Source organism: Nerophis ophidion, linkage group LG08 (genome assembly GCF_033978795.1).
Source record: "Nerophis ophidion isolate RoL-2023_Sa linkage group LG08, RoL_Noph_v1.0, whole genome shotgun sequence".
NCBI classification, from domain to species: domain Eukaryota; kingdom Metazoa; phylum Chordata; class Actinopteri; order Syngnathiformes; family Syngnathidae; genus Nerophis; species Nerophis ophidion.
The window spans coordinates 15,392,216-15,415,003 of NC_084618.1; the positions used below are offsets into that span (position 1 = coordinate 15,392,216).

The window sequence follows — 22,788 nt, forward strand, 5'->3', positions numbered from 1 at the left end:
TAGGGAAGGCTATGCAGAACGAAACTAAAACTGAACTGGCTACTCAGAAAATAAAAACAGAATGCTGGACGACAGCAAAGACTTACTGTGGAGCAAAGACGGCGTCCAGAAAGTACATCCCAACATGACATGACGATCAACAATGTCCTCACAAAGAAGGATAAAAACAACTGAAATATTCTTGATTTCTAAAACAAAGTAGATGCGGGGGAAATCGCTCAAAGGAAGACATAAATCTGCTACAGGAAAATACCCAAAAAAGAGAAAAAGACACCAAAATAAGAGCGCAAGACAAGAAGTAAAACTACACAGGAAAACGGCAAAAAACTTGAAATAAGTACACCTACTTTGAGACAAGAGCTATAATGATGCATGCTTGTTACACTTTAAAGGCCTACTGAAATGAGATGTTCTTATTTAAACGGGGATAGCAGGTGTCATACTTGATCATTTCGCGATATTGCCTTATTTTTGCTGAAAGGATTTACTAGAGAACATCCACGATAAAGTTTTTCAACTTTCGGTGCTAACAGAAAAGCCCTGCCTCTACCGGAAGTCGCAGACGATGACGTCACAAGTGTGGGGGCTCCTCACATATTCACATTGTTTTTAATGGGAGCCTCCAACAAAAAGTGCTATTCAGACCGAGAAAACGACAATTTCCCCATTAATTTGAGCGAGGATGAACGTTTTGTATTTGAGGATGTTGATAGCGACGGACCAGAAAAAAAAATCGAAAGATTCCGATGTTTTTAAACACATTTACTAGGATAATGCTGGGAAATCCCTTATCTTTCTATTGTGTTGCTAGTGTTTTAGTGAGTTTAATAGTACCTGATAGTCGGAAGGGTGTCTCCACGGGTGTCTTGACGCCAATGTCTCAGGGAAGTAGACGGCAGCTATGGACGGCACAAGCTCAGCTTTTCTCCGGTAAGAAGCAACTTTTTAACCACAATTTTCTCACCGAAACCTGTTGGTTGACATGTGGTCGGGATCCATGTCCGCTTGACCGCGCTCTGATCCATAGTAAAGTTTCACCTCCGGGAATTTTAAACAAGGAATCACCGTGTGTTTGTGTGGCTAAAGGCTAAAGCTTCCCAACTCCATCTTTCTACTTTGACTTCTCCAATATTATTTGAACAAATTGCAAAAGAATCAGCAACACAGATGTCCAAAATACTGTGTAATTAAGCCGTTAAAGGGGAACATTATCACAATTTCAGAAGGGTTAAAACCAATAAAAATCAGTTCCCAGTGTCCCAGTTCAAAATTTTACATCTCCTGGAATATCCCTAAAAAAGCTTTAAAGTGCTTGATTTTCGCTATTTGCGATGCCACTGTCCATTTCCCTCTGACGTCACATAGCGATTCCAATACAAACAATGGCGAATAGCACAGCAAGATATAGCAACATTAGCTCGGATTCAGACACGGATTTCAGCGGTTTAAGCGATTCAACAGATTATGCATGTATTGAAACAGATGGTTGGAGTATGGAGGCAGATAGCGAAAACGAAATTGAAGAAGAAACTGAAGCTATTGAGCGAATAGCTATAGCATCGCCGGTAAAATGTGCAGACCAACAGATCAGGACTTTCGCATTGACGCTGGATCGATAAGTCAATAACAACAACAACACTCGCTTTTGTGATTTCGTTGACTTTATCGTCGGGGAACGCATCTGCTTTGAGTGTCGCAGGATATCCACACATCTCTGGGCCATCTCTGTCGTAGCATCGCCGGTAAAAACCAAACGAGGGACTTTCGCATCTCTTGAAGTGAAGTGAAGTGAGTTATATTTATATAGCGCTTTTCTCAAGTGACTCAAAGCGCTTTACATAGTGAAACCCAATATCTAAGTTACATTTAAACCAGTGTGGATGGCACTGGGAGCAGGTGGGTAAAGTGTCTTGCCCAAGGACACAACGGCAGTAACCAGGATGGCACAAGCGGGAATCGAACCTGCAACCCTCAAGTTGCTGACACGGCCACTCTACCAACCGAATTAAGCCGCCACACTGGAGCAACTTAAAGCCGTCGATTGGTAAGTGTTTTTTTGGCATTAAATGTGGATGGAGGGAAAGGCTGGATGTAAATATAGCTACAAATGAAGCATAATGCACACAGCTAGCCTAAATAGCATGTTAGCATCGATTAGCATGCGGTGCTAACTGATGCATATTCTACGTAAATCAACTTGAATCTGTCCATGATCGTGTTGTTACACCCTCCGACAACACACCGACGAAAAAACGGAAAATAACAGAGCTGATTTGACTCGATGTGGTAGGGAAAATGGCGTTGATGACCGATGTGACGTCACGTTCTGACATCGCCGCTTAGAGAGGGATAAACAGAAAGGCGTTTAATTCGCCAAAATTCACCCATTTAGAGTTCGGAAATCGGTTAAAAAAATATATGGTCTTTTTTTCTGCACCATCAAGGTATATATTGACGCTTACATAGGTCTGGTGATAATGTTCCCCTTTAAAGCAGACGACTTTTAGCTGTGTGTGTGTGCGGCGCTCATACTTCCTAAAAACGCGTGACGTCTTGCGTACACGTCATCATTACACGACGTTTTCAAGACGAAACTCCCGGGAATTTTGAAATTGTAATTGAGTAAACTAAAAAAGGCCGTATTGGCATGTGTTGCAATGTTAATATTTCATCATTGATATATAAACTTGGACTTGGAGAAGGCATTGGACCGTGTCCCTCGGGAAGTCCTGTGGGGAGTGCTCAGAGAGTATGGGGTACCGGACTGTCTTATTGTGACGTCTCCCTGTATGACCAGTGTCAGAGCTTGGTCCGCATTGCCGGCAGTAAGTCGGACACGTTTCCAGTGAGGGTTGGACTCCGCCAAGGCTGTCCTTTGTCACCGATTCTGTTCATAACTTTTATGGACAGAATTTCTAGGCGCAGTCAAGGCGTTGAGGGGTTCCGGTTTGGTGACCGCGGGATTAGGTCTCTGCTTTTTGCAGATGATGTGGTCCTGATGGCTTCATCTGACCGGGATCTTCAGCTCTCGCTGGATCGGTTCGCAGCCGAGTGTAAAGCGACCGGAATGAGAATCAGCACCTCCAAGTCCGAGTCCATGGTTCTCGCCCGGGAAAAGGGTGGAATGCCATCTCCGGGTTGGGGAGGAGACCCTGCCCCAAGTGGAGGAGTTCAAGTACCTAGGAGTCTTGTTCACGAGTGAGGGAAGAGTGGATGGTGAGATCGGTGCGGCGTCTTCAGTAATGTGGATGTTGTACCGATCCGTTGTGGTGAAGAAGGAGCTGAGCCGGAAGGCAAAGCTCTCAATTTACCGGTCGATCTACGTTCCCATCCTCACCTATGGTCATGAGCTTTGGGTCGTGACCGAAAGGATAAGATCACGGGTACAAGCGGCCCAAATGAGTTTGGAGCTCTCCCTTAGAGATAGGGTGAGAAGCTCTGCCATCCGGGAGGAACTCAAAGTAAAGCCGCTGCTCCTTCACATCGAGAGGAGCCAGATGAGGTGGTTCGGGCATCTGGTCAGGATGCCACCCGAACGCCTCCCTAGGGAGGTGTTTAGGGCACGTCCAACCGGTAGGAGGCCACGGGGAAGACCCAGGACACGTTGGGAAGACTATGTCTCCCGGCTGGCCTGGGAACGCCTCGGGATCCCCCGGGAAGAGCTGGACGAAGTGGCTGGGGAAAGGGAAGTCTGGGTTTCCCTGCTTAGGCTGTTGCCCCCGCGACCCGACCTCGGATAAACGGAAGAAGATGGATGGATGGATGATATATAAACTATCAGACTGCGTGGTGGGTAGTAGTGGCTTTCAGTAGGCCTTTAAAGTCACATCCAACAATTGCGACAACTTTTTACTGTCAACTGAGTTTAGTTTTTTAATGATTTCTGCTGGTGGTGTGCCTCCGCATCTTTTCAACGCCAAAAATGTGCCTTGGCTCGAAAAAGGTTGAAAAACAGTATGTTAAGCAACGCACACACGGAGCATTGTTAACAAAGAATTTTAATTCTTTGTTAACAATTTATTATACTTTGATACTTCCATACATGACATACTGTGTAGAACTCTGGGGAACCACTTTTAAAACCATAACTAATGATATGGTTTTGCTGCAAAAAAAAAAGCTGTACGGCTAATAAACAAAGCAGGGTATTATGACCATACCCATCCATTATTTGTTAAATCAAAACTTATGAAATTTCAAGATATTGTTTATTATAAAATCACACAGATAATGTTCAAAGCAAAAATAAATACTCTTCCAGAAGGAATTCAAAAATACTTCTCTCTACAGACTAGCAAATACAATTTAAGAGATGAATCTAAGTTTATTTTACCAAAAGCAAGACTAGTGGTCAAACGTAGATGTTTATCTGTTCTCAGTGTTAATTTGTGGAATTCTGTTGGTAAAGAAATAAAAATGAGTGACTCAGTATTTAATTTCAAAAAGAACATGTCACAATGTATTTTAAAACGTTATGTTAGCTAGAAATGTATGTTTGTTTGGTTAAATGTTGTATTTAGAAGGTATGAATGTTTATCTATTCACAAAAAAGTGTATGTGTGTAGGTACATATTTTTGTATTGTTTGTTGGGGGGCAGCCCCCCGCGACCCCAAAAGGGAATAAGTGGTAGAAAATGGATGGATGGATGTTGGGGGGCAGCTTGAATGTGGATGCTGAATGACTATATTTCTTTTTGTGTTGCAGAATTATTAGAAAAGGTAACTTAATTGAATGTAAAAAAATTGATTTTGGGCATATAAGCTTTTTTGCTTCTGCCTGTTTCAGTCATGTTATTCATTTTTGAATCGCGATCTATGTTTGAATATGTTTTTGTTAGACTGAAACTGAAACTGAAAACACTTTTAAGCAGAAACGGTGTGGAGATAGAAAAGGGATAATTTTGCCTTACAAACTTAACGCTAAATGTAAAAGCGCCGCGTTGTAAGATTGGCAGTGTTTTAGCTACTCGTTAAAAAAAATTTACTAATCGGTATAGCTCGGTTGGTGCCAGCAACTTAAGGGTTGCAGGTTCGATTCCCGCCTCCGCCATCCTAGTCACTGCCGTTGTGTCCTTCGGCAAGACACTTTACCCACCTGCTCCCAGTGCCACCCGCACTGGTTTAAATGGAACTCAGATATTGGGTTTCACTGTGTAAAGTGCTTTGAGTCGCTAGAGAAAAGCGCTATATAAATATAATTCACTTCACTAATCCTGGCCGCCATGGCTAGCGCTCCTGAATGTAAACAAACGAGGTGAGGGGACGACTGCGTCACGCGAGCCGTAGCGTTCGCGTTCTGTGGAAACCTCAAAGTGGTCTTTCTCGCCGCAGGGCTGGCCAGTCCCAGAGCCACGCTGGGCGCCCTGGAGCTGAGGCACAAATCGCCGCTTCAGGAGCGTCAGACAGCAGGAAGGGAGGCGCTCGGAGGTGGAAGCCCCCTCGGACCTCGGAGGAGTTTGTCTCCGGACGGCCTCAGGTCGTCCTCGCTGCCTCCTCCGGGCCTAAGGAGCATCGGCCCCACCACGCCCAGTACGTACCCCCCCCCTGTGTCACATGTCCACCATACGGCCTTTTCTTAATAGCGCAATATTTTTAGGCCATGTCACGAGACACCATATATATCTGCATATTTTGCCTCAGCCTTGAATGAACACTTGATGCATATAATCACAGCAGTATGATGATTCTATGTGCTTACATCAGGGGTGTCCAAAGTGCATTTTTTTAACGGCCCCACGGCACAGTTTAAAAATTCGATTGAAACATTATTTTAAAAGTAAATAGTGATATAAAGGAGCAAACGGGTGAAATGTAACAAGAAAATGTTGCGATGTTTACTCTAATAACACCAAGCTGCCATGCGGGGTGTTTCTTTCTTTAAAAAAATAATAACCAATCAATCAATCAATCAATGTTTATTTATATAGCCCCAAATCACAAATGTCTCAAAGGACTGCACAAATCATTACGACTACATCCTCGGAAGAACCCACAAAAGGGCAAGGAAAACTCACACCCAGTGGGGCAGGGAGAATTCACATCCAGTGGGACGCCAGTGACAATGCTGACTATGAGAAACCTTGGAGAGGACCTCAGATGTGGGCAACCCCCCCCTCTAGGGGACCGAAAGCAATGGATGTCGAGCGGGTCTAACATGATACTGTGAAAGTTCAATCCATAGTGGCTCCAACACAGCCGCGAGAGTTCAGTTCAAGCGGATCCAAGACAGCAGCGAGAGTCCCGTCCACAGGAAACCATCTCAAGCAGATCAGCAGCGTAGAGATGTCCCCAACCGATACAGGCGAGCGGTCCATCCTGGGTCTCGACTCTGGACAGCCAGTACTTCATCCATGGTCATCGGACCGGACCCCCTCCACAAGGGAGGGGGGGACATAGGAGAAAGAAAAGAAGCGGCAGATCAACTGGTCTAAAAAGGAGGTCTATTTAAAGGCTAGAGTATACAAATGAGTTTTAAGGTGCTTCTACTGAGGTAGCATCTCAAACTGTTACCGGGAGGGCATTTCAGAGTACTGGAGCCCGAACGGAAAACGCTCTATAGCCCGCAGACTTTTTTTGGGCTTTGGGAATCACTAATAAGCCGGAGTCTTTTGAACGCAGATTTCTTGCCGGGACATATGGTACAATACAATCGGCAAGATAACGAATCAAAATCAATGTCATTATAAAATTATTGACCTATTCAAGGCTCCAATTACGTCACTTTAAATATTCCACTTTGAGATGTAATGTTGCATGTTTTGTGTTTGCCATATAAAAAACTGAGCTGTTTTTTGGAAGAAGGGCCTAAAACGAACAAACAAAAAACATAAATAACAACAATAAAACTTATGATTGACGGATAGATCTGAAGTTGATCTCGAGATTGTTGTGTTGAGAGTAAACAGTAAAAAAAAATGTTTAATATATTTTCTAACACTTTAATGAGTGTTAGCTTTTGGATCCCCAATCATTTCAGTGTGATTTGTTTTTAAGTGTCATTGCTCCAAAAAATAATATTTCATTAAAATCAATGGTGTTATGAGTTAACGTTTTTAATGCTCCAATTATTATATATTCTCAAATATTCCACTTAAAAATTATTGGGTGAAAATATTGCATATTTTGTGATTTTTCCATAAAAAAACAGTTTTTTTTTTGTGAAAAAAAGAACATACAACTTAAATCTTTAAAATCATTATATTGACAGATAGACCTAATGTTGATCTGGAGATTTAAAACTTGAATAATAATACTGAATAATGACACATTTTTAATACTTTTTTGACCAAAACCCTTTGGGGTCCCCGGGATCAAGCCTGAGTGGAGGCCGAAATGTATATTTTTTATACACATATTGTATTGTTTTTTAAAATAAAACATATCAAAATGGCCCCCGCTTGCTTTGATTTTTCAGTATGCGGCCCTCATTGGAAAAAGTTTGGACACCCCTGGTCTACATTCAAACATTCTTCTTCATACTGCATTCATATATGCTACTTTTAAACTTTCATGCATAGAGGAAAACCACAAGTAAAAGTGTATTTATGAAACAGTTACACAAACATTCATGCCATTTCCAAAACAGAAAGTGCAAGATTGTCAGAGACATTTTAAAACAAGCTGTGTGCACTTTTGTGCATGATGTCACTAAGATGACATATCCAAACAACACTAGATTAAAGTGCACTTTTTGTACAGAACACCACTAGAATAGTTTAAAACAAATAAAGAGCACTTTTGTGCATGATGTCACTAAGATGACATATCCAAACAACACTAAATTAAAGTGCACTTTTTGTACAGAACGCCACTAGAATAGTTTAAAACAAATAAAGTGCACTTTTGTGCATGATGTCACTAAGATGACATATCCAAACAACACTAGATTAAAGTGCACTTTTTGTACAGAACGCCACTAGAATAGTTTAAAACAAATAAAGAGCACTTTTGTGCATGATGTCACTAAGATGACATATCCAAACAACACTAAATTAAAGTGCACTTTTTGTACAGAACGCCACTAGAATAGTTTAAAACAAATAAAGTGCACTTTTGTGCATGATGTCACTAAGATGACATATCCAAACAACACTAAATTAAAGTGCACTTTTTGTACAGAACGCCACTAGAATAGTTTAAAACAAATAAAGTGCACTTTTGTGCATGATGTCACTAAGATGACATATCCAAACAACACTAAATTAAAGTGCACTTTTTGTACAGAACGCCACTAGAATAGTTTAAAACAAATAAAGTGCACTTTTGTGCATGATGTCACTAAGATGACATATCCAAACAACACTAAATTAAAGTGCACTTTTTGTACAGAACTCCACTAGAATAGTTTAAAACAAATAAAGTGCACTTTTGTGCATGATGTCACTAAGATGACATATCCAAACAACACTAAAATAAAGTGCACTTTTTGTACAGAACGCCACTAGAATAGTTTAAAACAAATAAAGTGCACTTTTGTGCATGATGTCACTAAGATGACATATCCAAACACTAAATTAAAGTGCACTTTTTGTACAGAACGCCACTAGAATAGTTTAAAACAAATAAAGTGCACTTTTGTGCATGATGTCACTAAGATGACATATCCAAACAACACTAAATTAAAGTGCACTTTTTGTACGGAACGCCACTAGAATATCCATCCATCCATCCATTTTCTACCGCTTATTCCCTTTTGGGGTCGCGGGGGGCGCTGGCGCCTATCTCAGCTACAATCGGGCAGAAGGCGGGGTAGTTTAAAACAAATAAAGTGCACTTTTGTGCATGATGTCACTAAGATGACATATCCAAACAACACTAAATTAAAGTGCACTTTTGTGCATGATGTCACTAAGATGACATCCAAACAACACTAAATTAAAGTGCACTTTTGTGCATGATGTCACTAAGATGACATATCCAAACAACACTGAATTAAAGTGCACTTTTTGTACAGAACGCCACTAGAATAGTTTAAAACAAATAAAGTGCACTTTTGTGCATGATGTCACTAAGATGACATATCCAAACAACACTAAATTAAAGTGCACTTTTTGTACAGAACGCCACTAGAATAGTTGAAAACAAATAAAGTGCACTTTTGTGCATGATATCACTAAGATGACATATCCAAACAACACTAAATTAAAGTGCACTTTTTGTACAGAACGCCACTAGAATAGTTTAAAACAAATAAAGTGCACTTTTGTGCATGATGTCACTAAGATGACATATCCAAACACTAAATTAAAGTGCACTTTTTGTACAGAACGCCACTAGAATAGTTTAAAACAAATAAAGTGCACTTTTGTGCATGATGTCACTAAGATGACATATCCAAACAACACTAAATTAAAGTGCACTTTTTGTACAGAACGCCACTAGAATATCCATCCATTTTCTACCGCTTATTCCCTTTTGGGGTCGCGGGGGGCGCTGGCGCCTATCTCAGCTACAATCGGGCAGAAGGCGGGGTAGTTTAAAACAAATAAAGTGCACTTTTGTGCATGATGTCACTAAGATGACATATCCAAACAACACTAAATTAAAGTGCACTTTTTGTACAGAACGCCACTAGAATAGTTTAAAACAAATAAAGTGCACTTTTGTGCATGATGTCACTAGATGACATATCCAAACAAGACTAAATTAAAGTGCACTTTTTGTACAGAACGTCACTAGAATAGTTTAAAACAAATAAAGTGCACTTTTGTGCATGATGTCACTAAGATGACATATCCAAACAAGACTAGATTAAAGTGCACTTTTTGTACAGAACGCCACTAAAATAGTTTAAAACAAATAAAGTGCACTTTTGTGCATGATGTCACTAAGATGACATATCCAAACAAGACTAAATTAAAGTGCACTTTTTGTACAGAACGCCACTAGAATAGTTTAAAACAAATAAAGTGCACTTTTGTGCATGATGTCACTAAGATGACATATCCAAACACTAAATTAAAGTGCACTTTTTGTACAGAACGCCACTAGAATAGTTTAAAACAAATAAAGTGCACTTTTGTGCATGATGTCACTAAGATGACATATCCAAACAACACTAAATTAAAGTGCACTTTTTGTACAGAACGCCACTAGAATATCCATCCATTTTCTACCGCTTATTCCCTTTTGGGCTCGCGGGGGGCGCTGGCGCCTATCTCAGCTACAATCGGGCAGAAGGCGGGGTAGTTTAAAACAAATAAAGTGCACTTTTGTGCATGATGTCACTAAGATGACATATCCAAACAACACTAAATTAAAGTGCACTTTTTGTACAGAACGCCACTAGAATAGTTTAAAACAAATAAAGTGCACTTTTGTGCATGATGTCACTAAGATGACATATCCAAACAACACTAAATTAAAGTGCACTTTTTGTACAGAACGCCACTAGAATAGTTTAAAACAAATAAAGTGGACTTTTGTGCATGATGTCACTAAGATGACATATCCAAAGAACACTGAATTGAAGTGCACTTTTTGTACAGAACGCCACTAAAATAGTTTAAAACAAATAAAGTGCACTTTTGTGCATGATGTCACTAAGATGACATATCCAAACAACACTAAATTAAAGTGCACTTTTTGTACAGAACGCCACTAGAATAGTTTAAAACAAATAAAGTGCACTTTTGTGCATGATGTCACTTAGATGACATATCAAAACAACACTGAATTAAAGTGCACTTTTTGTACAGAACGCCACTAGAATAGTTTAAAACAAATAAAGTGCACTTTTGTGCATGATGTCACTAAGATGACATATCCAAAGAACACTGAATTAAAGTGCACTTTTTGTACAGAACGCCACTAGAATAGTTTCAAACAAATAAAATGCACTTTTGTGCATGATGTCACTAAGATGACATATCCAAACAACACTAAATTAAAGTGCACTTTTTGTACAGAACGCCACTAGAATAGTTTAAAACAAATAAAGTGCACTTTTGTGCATGATGTCACTAAGATGACATATCCAAAGAAGACTAAATTAAAGTGCACTTTTTGTACAGAACGCCACTAGAATAGTTTAAAACAAATAAAGTGCACTTTTGTGCATGATGTCACTAAGATGACATATCCAAACAAGACTAGGTTAAAGTGCACTTTTTGTACAGAACGCCACTAGAATAGTTTAAAACAAATAAAGTGCACTTTTGTGCATGATGTCACTAAGATGACATATCCAAACAAGACTAAATTAAAGTGCACTTTTTGTACAGAACGCCACTAGAATAGTTTAAAACAAATAAAGTGCACTTTTGTGCATGATATCACTAAGATGACATATCCAAACAACACTAAATTAAAGTGCACTTTTTGTACAGAACGCCACTAGAATAGTTTAAAACAAATAAAGTGCATTTTTGTGCATGATGTCACTAAGATGACATATCCAAACAACACTAAATTAAAGTGCACTTTTTGTACAGAACGCCACTAGAATAGTTTAAAACAAATAAAGTGCACTTTTGTGCATGATGTCACTAAGATGACATATCCAAACAACACTAAATTAAAGTGCACTTTTTGTACAGAACGCCACTAGAATAGTTTAAAACAAATAAAGTGCACTTTTGTGCATGATGTCACTAAGATGACATATCCAAACAACACTGAATTAAAGTGCACTTTTTGTACAGAACGCCACTAGAATAGTTTAAAACAAATAAAGTGCACTTTTGTGCATGATGTCACTAAGATGACATCCAAACAACACTAAATTAAAGTGCACTTTTGTGCATGATGTCACTAAGATGACATATCCAAACAACACTGAATTAAAGTGCACTTTTTGTACAGAACGCCACTAGAATAGTTTAAAACAAATAAAGTGCACTTTTGTGCATGATGTCACTAAGATGACATATCCAAACAAGACTAGATTAAAGTGCACTTTTTGTACAGAACGCCACTAGAATAGTTTAAAACAAATAAAGTCCACTTTTGTGCATGATGTCACTAAGATGACATATCCAAACAACACTAAATTAAAGTGCACTTTTTGTACAGAACGCCACTAGAATAATTTAAAACAAATAAAGTGCACTTTTGTGCATGATGTCACTAAGATGACATATCCAAACAACACTGAATTAAAGTGCACTTTTTGTACAGAACGCCACTAGAATAGTTTAAAACAAATAAAGTGCACTTTTGTGCATGATGTCACTAAGATGACATATCCAAACAACACTAAATTAAAGTGCACTTTTTGTACAGAACGCCACTAGAATAGTTTAAAACAAATAAAGTGCACTTTTGTGCATGATGTCACGAAGATGACATGTCCAAACAACACTAAATTAAAGTGCACTTTTTGTACAGAACGCCACTAGAATAGTTTAAAACAAATAAAGTGCACTTTTGTGCATGATGTCACACAAGATATTTCAATAAGTGTCGAATAAAAATGAGCTGCATAATAGGAAATCAAATAGTGTATGTCCTTCACTATGTGGTAGGTTCATGCGGACATTATTAAATTCAGTTTTTGACTATTTTTTTTCATGCGGTGTTGATCAGGAAATGGAAGACAGCAAGCTCAATTCCCATATTTCCCAGAATTCCAGGTTTTCCGGGACATGTTTCCCATTCAAAATGAATTGGCCATTTTTCAGACTTGCACTATTTCCACATTTTTCAATTGAGTCAAACCATTCCACCTTCAACACATTCCGCTCATCCTGGACATTCAAAATATCATTTTTCAAAGGTCAAATAAATTCCAGAAATTCCCAGAATTCCAAACCCTGTGTTCACATTTTTTTTCTGTCAACTACTCCTCCCACATTTTTCAACCTACTTTAACCATCAAAACATTCCTCTTAATCAGGACAAAAAACTAAGTTGTTTTTTGAGCTGGAGAACTTCCCAGTTTTCCTGAAATTCCAGGAATTTCCTAATACCATTTCTCAGTTAAAAATGTTACTATTTCAACATTTGTCGATCGAAATGAAAAATTCCAAAACGAATCATTCAGAAAATTCTAATTTTTTTTGCATTTTCAAAAAAATTCCCGCTTTTCCCGAAATTCCCGAGAAATTCCCATTGAAAAGAAAGGGATATTTTTCAAAGTTGCACAATTCCCACATTTTTCAACCGATTCAAACCATTCCACCTTCAACACATTCCACTCATCCTGGACATTCAAACTATTATTTTTCAAAGCTCATAAAAATCCAGGAATTCCCAGAATTCCAAATCCTGTTTTAACATTTTTTTCTGTTGACTACTCCTCCCACATTTTTCCACTTACTTTAACCATCAAAACATTCTTCTTAATCAGGACAAAAAACAGTTGTTTTTTGAGCTGAAAAACTTCCCAGTTTTCCTGAAATTCCAGGAATTTCCTAATACCATTTCTCAGTTAAAAATGTTACTATTTCAACATTTGTCAATCAAAATGAAAAATTCCAAAACGAATCATTCAGAAAATTCAAATTTTTGTTGCATTTTCAAAAAAATTCCCGCTTTTCCCGAAATTCCCGAGAAATTCCCATTGAAAAGAAAGGGATATTTTTCAAAGTTGCACAATTCCCACATTTTTCAACCGATTCAAACCATTCCACCTTCAACACATTCCACTCATCCTGGACATTCAAACTATCATTTTTACAAGTTCAAATAAATTCCAGGAATTCCCAGAATTCCAAACCCTGTTTTCAAATGTTTTTCTGTCGACTACTCCGCCCACATTTTTCAACCTATTTTAACCGTTTTACCGTCAAAACATTTCTCTTAATCAGCACTAAAAATTAAGTTGTTTTTTTAACTGGAAAACTTCCCGGTTTTCCCGAAATTCCAGGAATTCTGTAATACCAATTCTCAGTTAAAAATGATACTATTTCAATATTTGTCGATCGATATAAAAAATTCCAAAACAAATAACTCAGAAAATTAAAACATTTTTTGCATTGTTTAAAAAATGTCCGCTTTTCCCGAAATTCCCAAGAAATTCCCATTGAAAAGAAAGGGATATTTTTCAAAGTTGCACAATTCCCACATTTTTCAACCGATTCAAACCATTTCGCCTTCAACACATTCCACTCATCCTGGACATTCAAACTATATTTTTTCAAAGGTCAAATAAATTCCAGGAATTCCAAACTCTGCACATTTTTTTTTGTCGACTACTCCTCCCACATTTTTCAACCTACTTCAACCATTAAAACATTCCTCTTAATCAGGACAAAAAACATAGTTGTTTTTTTAGCTGGAAACTTCCCAGTTTTCCTGAAATTCCAGGAATTTCGTAATACCATTTCTCAGTTAAAAATGTTACTATTTCAACATTTGTCAATCGAAAGGAAAAATTCCAAAACTAATCATTCAGAAAATTCTAAAATTTTTTGCATTTTCCAAAAAATTCCCGCTATTCCCGAAATTCCCATTGAAAAGAAAGGGATATTTTTCAAAGTTGCACAATTCCCACATTTTTCAACCGATTCAAACCATTCCACCTTCAACACATTCCACTCATCCTGGACATTCAAACCATTATTTTTCAAAGTTCAAATAAATTCCAGGAATTCCCAGAATTCCAAATCCTGTTTTAACATTTTTTTCTGTTGACTACTCCTCCCACATTTTTCAACCTACTTTAACCATCAAAACATTCCTCTTAATAAGGACAAAAAACATAGTTGTTTTTGAGCTGGAAAACTTCCCAGTTTTCCCGAAATTCCAGAAATTTCATATCACCATTTCTCAGATAAAAATGTTACTATTTCAACATTTGTCGATCGAAATGAAAAATTCCAAAACGAATCATTCGGAAAATTATTTTTTTTTTTTGCATTTTCAAAAAAATTCCCGCTTTTCCCGAAATTCCCAAGAAATTCCCATTGAAAAGAAAGGGATATTTTTCAAAGTTGCACATTTCTCACATTTTTGACCCGATTCAAACAAACCATTCCACCTTCAACACATTTCGCTCATCCTGGACATTCAAACTATCATTTTTACAAGTTCAAATAAATTCCAGGAATTTCCAGAATTCCAAACCCTGTTTTCAAATGTTTTTCTGTCGACTACTCCGCCCACATTTTTCAACCTATTTTAACCGTTTTACCGTCAAAACATTTCTCTTAATCAGCACTAAAAATTAAGTTGTTTTTTGAACTGGAAAACTTCCCGGTTTTCCCAAAATTCCAGGAATTCTGTAATACCATTTCTCAGTTAAAAATGATACTATTTCAATATTTGTCGATCGATATGAAAAACTCCAAAACGAATCATTCAGAAAATTCAATTTTTTTTTGCATTGTTTAAAAAATTTCCGCTTTTCCCGAAATTCCGAAGAAATTCCCATTGAAAAGAAAGGGATATTTTTCAAAGTTGCACAATTCCCACATTTTTCAACCGATTCAAACCATTCCGCCTTCAACACATTCCACTCATCCTGGACATTCAAACTATCATTTTTCAAAGGTCAAATAAATTCCAGGAATTCCCAGAATTCCAAACTCTGTTTGCACATTTTTTTTTGTCGACTACTCCTCCCACATTTTTCAACCTACTTTAACCATCAAAACATTCCTCTTAATCAGGACAAAAAACACAGTTGTTTTTTGAGCTGGAAAACTTCGCAGTTTTCCTGAAATTCCAGGAATTTCCTAATACCATTTCTCAGTTAAAAATGTTACTATTTCAACATTTGTCGATCGAAATGAAAAATTCCAAAATGAATCATTCAGAAAATTCTAATTTATTTTGCATTTTCAAAAAAATTCCCGCTTTTCCCGAAATTCCCGAGAAATTCCCATTGAAAAGAAAGGGATATTTTTCAAAGTTGCACAATTCCCACATTTTTCAACCGATTCAAACCATTCCACCTTCAACACATTCCACTCATCCTGGACATTCAAACCATTATTTTTCAAAGTTCAAATAAATTCCAGGAATTCCCAGAATTCCAAATCCTGTTTTAACATTTTTTTCTGTTGACTACTCCTCCCACATTTTTCAACCTACTTTAACCATCAAAACATTCCTCTTAATCAGGACAAAAAACTAAGTTGTTTTTTGAGCTGGAAAACTTCCCAGTTTTCCCGAAATTCCAGGAATTTCGTAATACCATTTCTCAATTAAAAATGTTACTATTTCAACATTTGTCGATCGAAATGAAAAATTCCAAAACGAATCATTCAGAAAATTCTAAATTTTTTTTGCATTTTCAAAAAAATTCCCGCTTTTCCCGAAATTCCCGAGAAATTCCCATTGAAAAGAAAGGGATATTTTTCAAAGTTGCACAATTCCCACATTTTTCAACCGATTCAAACCATTCCACCTTCAACACATTCCACTCATCCTGGACATTCAAACTATTATTTTTCAAAGTTCAAATAAATTCCAGGAATTCCCAGAATTCCAAATCCTGTTTTAACATTTTTTTCTGTTGACTACTCCTCCCACATTTTTCCACTTACTTTAACCGTCAAAACATTCCTCTTAATTTGGACAAAAAACAAAGTTGTTTTTTGGACTCGAAACAATCCCTGTTTTCCGGAAATTCCAGGAAGTTCCTAATACCATTTCTCAGTTAAAAATGTTACTATTTCAACATTTGTCAATCAAAATGAAAAATTCCAAAACGAATCATTCAGAAAATTCAAATTTTTGTTGCATTTTCAAAAAAATTCCCGCTTTTCCCGAAATTCCCGAGAAATTCCCATTGAAAAGAAAGGGATATTTTTCAAAGTTGCACAATTCCCACATTTTTCAACCGATTCAAACCATTCCACCTTCAACACATTCCACTCATCCTGGACATTCAAACTATCATTTTTACAAGTTCAAATAAATTCCAGGAATTCCCAGAATTCCAAACCCTGTTTTCAAATGTTTTTCTGTCGACTACTCCGCCCACATTTTTCAACCTATTTTAACCGTTTTACCGTCAAAACATTTCTCTTAATCAGCACTAAAAATTAAGTTGTTTTTTTAACTGGAAAACTTCCCGGTTTTCCCGAAATTCCAGGAATTCTGTAATACCAATTCTCAGTTAAAAATGATACTATTTCAATATTTGTCGATCGATATAAAAAATTCCAAAACAAATAACTCAGAAAATTAAAACATTTTTTGCATTGTTTAAAAAATGTCCGCTTTTCCCGAAATTCCCAAGAAATTCCCATTGAAAAGAAAGGGATATTTTTCAAAGTTGCACAATTCCCACATTTTTCAACCGATTCAAACCATTTCGCCTTCAACACATTCCACTCATCCTGGACATTCAAACTATATTTTTTCAAAGGTCAAATAAATTCCAGGAATTCCCAGAATTCCAAACTCTGTTTGCACATTTTTTTTTGTCGACTACTCCTCCCACATTTTTCAACCTACTTTAACCATCAAAACATTCCTCTTAATCAGGACAAAAAACACAGTTGTTTTTTGAGCTGGAAAACTTCGCAGTTTTCCTGAAATTCCAGGAATTTCCTAATACCATTTCTCAGTTAAAAATGTTACTATTTCAACATTTGTCGATCGAAATGAAAAATTCCAAAATGAATCATTCAGAAAATTCTAATTTATTTTGCATTTTCAAAAAAATTCCCGCTTTTCCCGAAATTCCCGAGAAATTCCCATTGAAAAGAAAGGGATATTTTTCAAAGTTGCACAATTCCCACATTTTTCAACCGATTCAAACCATTCCACCTTCAACACATTCCACTCATCCTGGACATTCAAACCATTATTTTTCAAAGTTCAAATAAATTCCAGGAATTCCCAGAATTCCAAATCCTGTTTTAACATTTTTTTCTGTTGACTACTCCTCCCACATTTTTCAACCTACTTTAACCATCAAAACATTCCTCTTAATCAGGACAAAAAACTAAGTTGTTTTTTGAGCTGGAAAACTTCCCAGTTTTCCCGAAATTCCAGGAATTTCGTAATACCATTTCTCAATTAAAAATGTTACTATTTCAACATTTGTCGATCGAAATGAAAAATTCCAAAACGAATCATTCAGAAAATTCTAAATTTTTTTTGCATTTTCAAAAAAATTCCCGCTTTTCCCGAAATTCCCGAGAAATTCCCATTGAAAAGAAAGGGATATTTTTCAAAGTTGCACAATTCCCACATTTTTCAACCGATTCAAACCATTCCACCTTCAACACATTCCACTCATCCTGGACATTCAAACTATTATTTTTCAAAGTTCAAATAAATTCCAGGAATTCCCAGAATTCCAAATCCTGTTTTAACATTTTTTTCTGTTGACTACTCCTCCCACATTTTTCCACTTACTTTAACCGTCAAAACATTCCTCTTAATTTGGACAAAAAACAAAGTTGTTTTTTGGACTCGAAACAATCCCTGTTTTCCGGAAATTCCAGGAAGTTCCTAATACCATTTCTCAGTTAAAAGCGTTACTATTTCAACATTTCTCGACCGATATGAAAAATTACAAAACGAATTATTCAGAAAATTCAAAATTTTTTGCATCCTCAAAAAGATTCCCGCTTTTCACAAAATTCCCAAATTTCCATGAACTTCCCTTTGTAATGAATGGGACATTCGTCAAAGTTCCTCACCTCCCACATTTTTCACTCGATTTAAACCATTCCAACTTCAAACTGTTCAGCCTATTGGGGATTTGCAGGCTTTCCCTTGACTAATCTTCAAAAAATCCTAGATTTCCAAGAATTTTGTACTACCATTTCTCAGTTAAAATGTTACTATTTCAACATTTCTTGACTGATATGAAAATGTCCAACACCAATCACTTAAACTAATTCAGCAAGTTCAAATTTTTTAGCATTTTCAAAAAATTTCCCGCTTTTCCTGAAATTTCCATGAAATTCCCATTGAAATGAACGGGAAATTTTTCCAAGTTGCACAATTCCTACATTTTTCAACCTGTTCAAACTATTCCAACATCAACACATTCCCCTCATCCTGGACATTCAAACTATCATTTTCCCAAGTTTAAAAAACTCCAGGAATTCCTGTTTTTCCGAACTCTATTTTCACTTTTTTTTCTGTCGACTACTCCTTCCACATTTTTCACCCGATTCAAACCATTCCAACTTCAAACTGTTCAGCCTATTTGGGATTTGCAGGCTTTCCCTTGACTAATTTCAAAAATTCCTAGATTTCCAGGAATTTCGTATTCCCATTTCTCAGGTAAAAATGCTACTATTTAATCATTTCTTGACTGATATGAAAATGTCCAAACCAGACATCCAAACTCATTCAGAAAATTCAAATTTTTTAGCATTTTACCCAAAAAATTCACCTTTTTTTCTGTCTACTACTCCTTCCGCATTTTTCGACCCCCTTCAACCGTTCCGCCGTCAAAACATTCCTCTTTATCAGGAAAACTTCCTGGTTTCCCCGAAACACCAGGAATTCCGCAATACAGTTTCTCAATTCAATCGGTTACTACGTCAACATTTTTCAACCAATTTGAAAATGTCAAACACCAAAGTCGTTCCGAAAATTCAAATGTTTTAGCATTTTTTTTTTAAAAGTTCCCGCTTTTCACAAAATTCCCAAATTTCCATGAACTTCCCTTTGTAAGGAATGGGACATTTGTCAAAGTTCCTCACCTCCCACATTTTTCACTCGATTCAAACCATTCCAACTTCAAACTGTTCAGCCTATTCGGGATTTGCAGGCTTTCCCTTGACTAATTTAAAAAATTTCTAGATTTCCAGGAATTTCGTATTCCCATTTCTCAGTTAAAAATGTTACTATTTCAACATTTCTTGACCGATATGAAAATGTCCAACACCAATCACTGAGTCAGAAAATTCAAATTATTTAGCATTTTCAAAAAAATTCCCGCTTTTCCTGAAATTTCCATGAAATTCCCATTGAAATGAACGGGACATTTTTCCAAGTTGCACAATTTCTACATTTTTCAACCTTTTCAAACCATTCCAACATAAACACATTCCGCTCATCCTGGACATTCAAACTATCATTTTCCCAAGTTAAAAAACTCCAGGAATTCCTGGTTTTCCGAACTCTATTTTAACTTTTTTTTTCTGTCGACTACTCCTTCCACATTTTTCACCCGATTCAAACCATTCCAACTTCAAACTGTTCAGCCTATTTGGGATTGGCAGGCTTTCCCTTGACTAATTTCAAAAATTCCTACATTTCCAGGAATTTCGTATTCCCATTTCTCAGTTAAAAATGCTACTATTTAATCATTTCTTGACCGATATGAAAATGTCCAAACCAGACGTCCAAACTCATTCAGAAAATTCAATTTTTTTAGCATTTTCCAAAAAATTCCCGCTCTTCCTGAGAATTCTATGAAATTCCCATTGAAATGAATTTTCACCTTTTTTTCTGTCGACTACTCCTTCCACATTTTTCACCCGATTCAAACCATTCCAACTTCAAACTGTTCAGCCTATTTGGGATTCGCAGGCTTTCCCTTGACTAATTTCAAAAATTCCTAGATTTCCAGGAATTTTGTATTCCCATTTCTCAGTTAAAAATGCTACTATTTAATAATTTCTTGACCGATATGAAAATGTCCAAACCAGACATCCAAACTAATTCAGAAAATTCCAATTTTTATAGCATTTTCCAAAAAATTCCCGCTCTTCCTGAGAATTCCATGAAATTCCCATTAAAATGAATTTTCACCTTATTTTCTGTCGACTACTCCTTCAACATTTTTCACCCGATTCAAACCATTCCAACTTCAAACTGTTCAGCCTATTTGGAATTTGCAGGCTTTCCCTTGACTAATTTCAAAAATTCCTAGATTTCCAGGAATTTCGTATTCCCATTTCTCAGTTAAAAATGCTACTATTTAATCATTTCTTGACCGATATGAAAATGTCCAAACCAGACATCCAAACTCATTCAGAAAATTCAAATTTTTTAGCATTTTCCCCCAAAAATTCACCTTTTTTTCTGTATACTACTCCTTCAGCATTTTTCGACCCCCTTCAACCGTTCCGCCGTCAAAACATTCCTCTTTATCAGGAAAACTTCCTGGTTTTCCCAAAACTCCAGGAATTCCGCAATACAGTTTCTCAATTCAATCTGTTACTACGTCAACATTTCTCAACCAATTTGAAAATGTCGAACACCAGTCATTCCGAAAATTTAAATGTTTTAGCATTTGTGAATTATATTTATATAGCGCTTTTTCTCGAGTGACTCAAAGCGCTTTACATAGTGGAACACAATACCTAAGTTACAATTAAACCAGCGTGGGTGGCACTGGGAGCAGGTGGGTAAAGTGTCTTGCCCAAGGACACAACGGCAGTGACTAGGATGGCGGAAGCGGGAATCGAACCTGCAACCCTCAAGTTGCTGGCACGGCCACTCTACCAACTGAGCTATGCCGCCCCATTTTTAAAAAAAGTTTCCGCTTTTCCCGAAATTCCCAAGAAAACATACATTTTTTAGCATTTTCATGTGATCTTTTTGATATATTTCACCTTTTTTGTTTTATAGTATAAATATGATAGTACTTCATTAAAAAGTGCCCATCATTCCTTTCCCCCCCCAGCAAAGAGAGAGACGTTATTGGCGCCACTGTCCGCCAAATCCAGTCCCAAGCGCTGTCCCACAGACAACTACTCCACAGCTTTTGGCCACATGATGCCCAGGGAGGAACACCTGCACCAAAGGTGAGCTGCACCTGAACGCCGGGTGGTTGAGGAGCTAAAAAGGTGCGCCGTCCGCAGCTCGGACGCCGACCGGAGGCGGCACTCGCTCCACAGCGCCAGCGCTCCCCGGAAGAGGCTCCACTTTTCATCCGCAGACGCACACCTGGGGTGCGAGGAGGACACGCCCCCGGGCCCGGCCCCGCCCCCTGTGGGCCAGGTGCAGTCCCTGGCTGAAGTGGAGAGGCTTTTTGATGAGCTGACGCAGGAGAAACTGCAGGTTAGCCATGACGGGTCATTCTTCACACAAGCCAGGAAGTTACCGCTTCTTTTTAACACACCTCCACCACCCCCAGATTGAGGCAGCTTTGAGTCGCCTGCCGGCATCGGGCGCTCGGGTGAGCATGCAGACCAGGTCGGACCAGGTAGGAGACAAGACCCGGGCGCACCACACGGCTAGTGACGGTGCGTCCGCCAAATCCGTCTCTTCTAAAATGATCATGTGCTCTAAAATGTATTCCACACGACCAGAGGTGGGTAGAGTAGCCAGAAATTGTACTCAAGTAAGAGTACTGTTACTTTAGAGATTTATTACTCAAGTAAAAGTAAGGAGTAGTCACCCAAATATTTACTTGAGTAAAAGTAAAAAGTATGTTGTGAAAAAACTACTCAAGTACTGAGTAACTGATGAGTAACCTGTTTGTTTAATGATTACGGCAACAAATAATGCACAAAAACAAAAATATAGCAATGAGCAAATTCAGAGCCAGGAATATCTCTTAAGCAACTAAAACAATATTATATATTAAATAATAAAACATTAGAATAAAAAAAAAATAAGGCAAATTGAGCCACAATAACTTAACAGCACCATAGGCTCAGTAGGCATTGATTGATTGATTGATTGATTGAATCTTGTATTAGTAGATTGCACAGTACAGTACATATTCCGTACAATTGAACACTAAATGGTAACACCCCGATAGGTTTTTCAACATTAATCAATTACTTAATAAATGACCATGTTGAGGTGATCTACCTCATATATACATACACACACATATCATATATATTTATACATACCTTTATATATACAGTATATAATTTATACTTATTTATTTTGCCGTTTTTGTTTACATGTTAACGGTGTTTTAATGATAATACAAGCATGTTTGACATATAGATTCCTATCTTTAATGAA

The 22,788-nt window shown here is 37.4% G+C and overlaps 1 protein-coding gene across 3 annotated transcripts in view; it reads left to right on the top strand.

Annotated features, from left to right (window-relative positions):
* The window catches only part of LOC133557398 (M-phase phosphoprotein 9), an 88,601-nt gene that overhangs the window by 53,858 nt on the left and 11,955 nt on the right, over positions 1-22,788 (top strand). For 2 of the 3 annotated variants that reach the window (XM_061907817.1, XM_061907818.1), the window contains exons 19-22: positions 5,332-5,529; positions 21,491-21,611; positions 21,669-21,867; positions 21,944-22,052. In XM_061907817.1, the coding sequence (XP_061763801.1) occupies positions 5,332-5,529; positions 21,491-21,611; positions 21,669-21,867; positions 21,944-22,052 (627 nt within the window). The remainder of the gene's footprint in view (positions 1-5,331; positions 5,530-21,490; positions 21,612-21,668; positions 21,868-21,943; positions 22,053-22,788) is intronic. The other variant, XM_061907819.1, reaches the window with a different exon arrangement.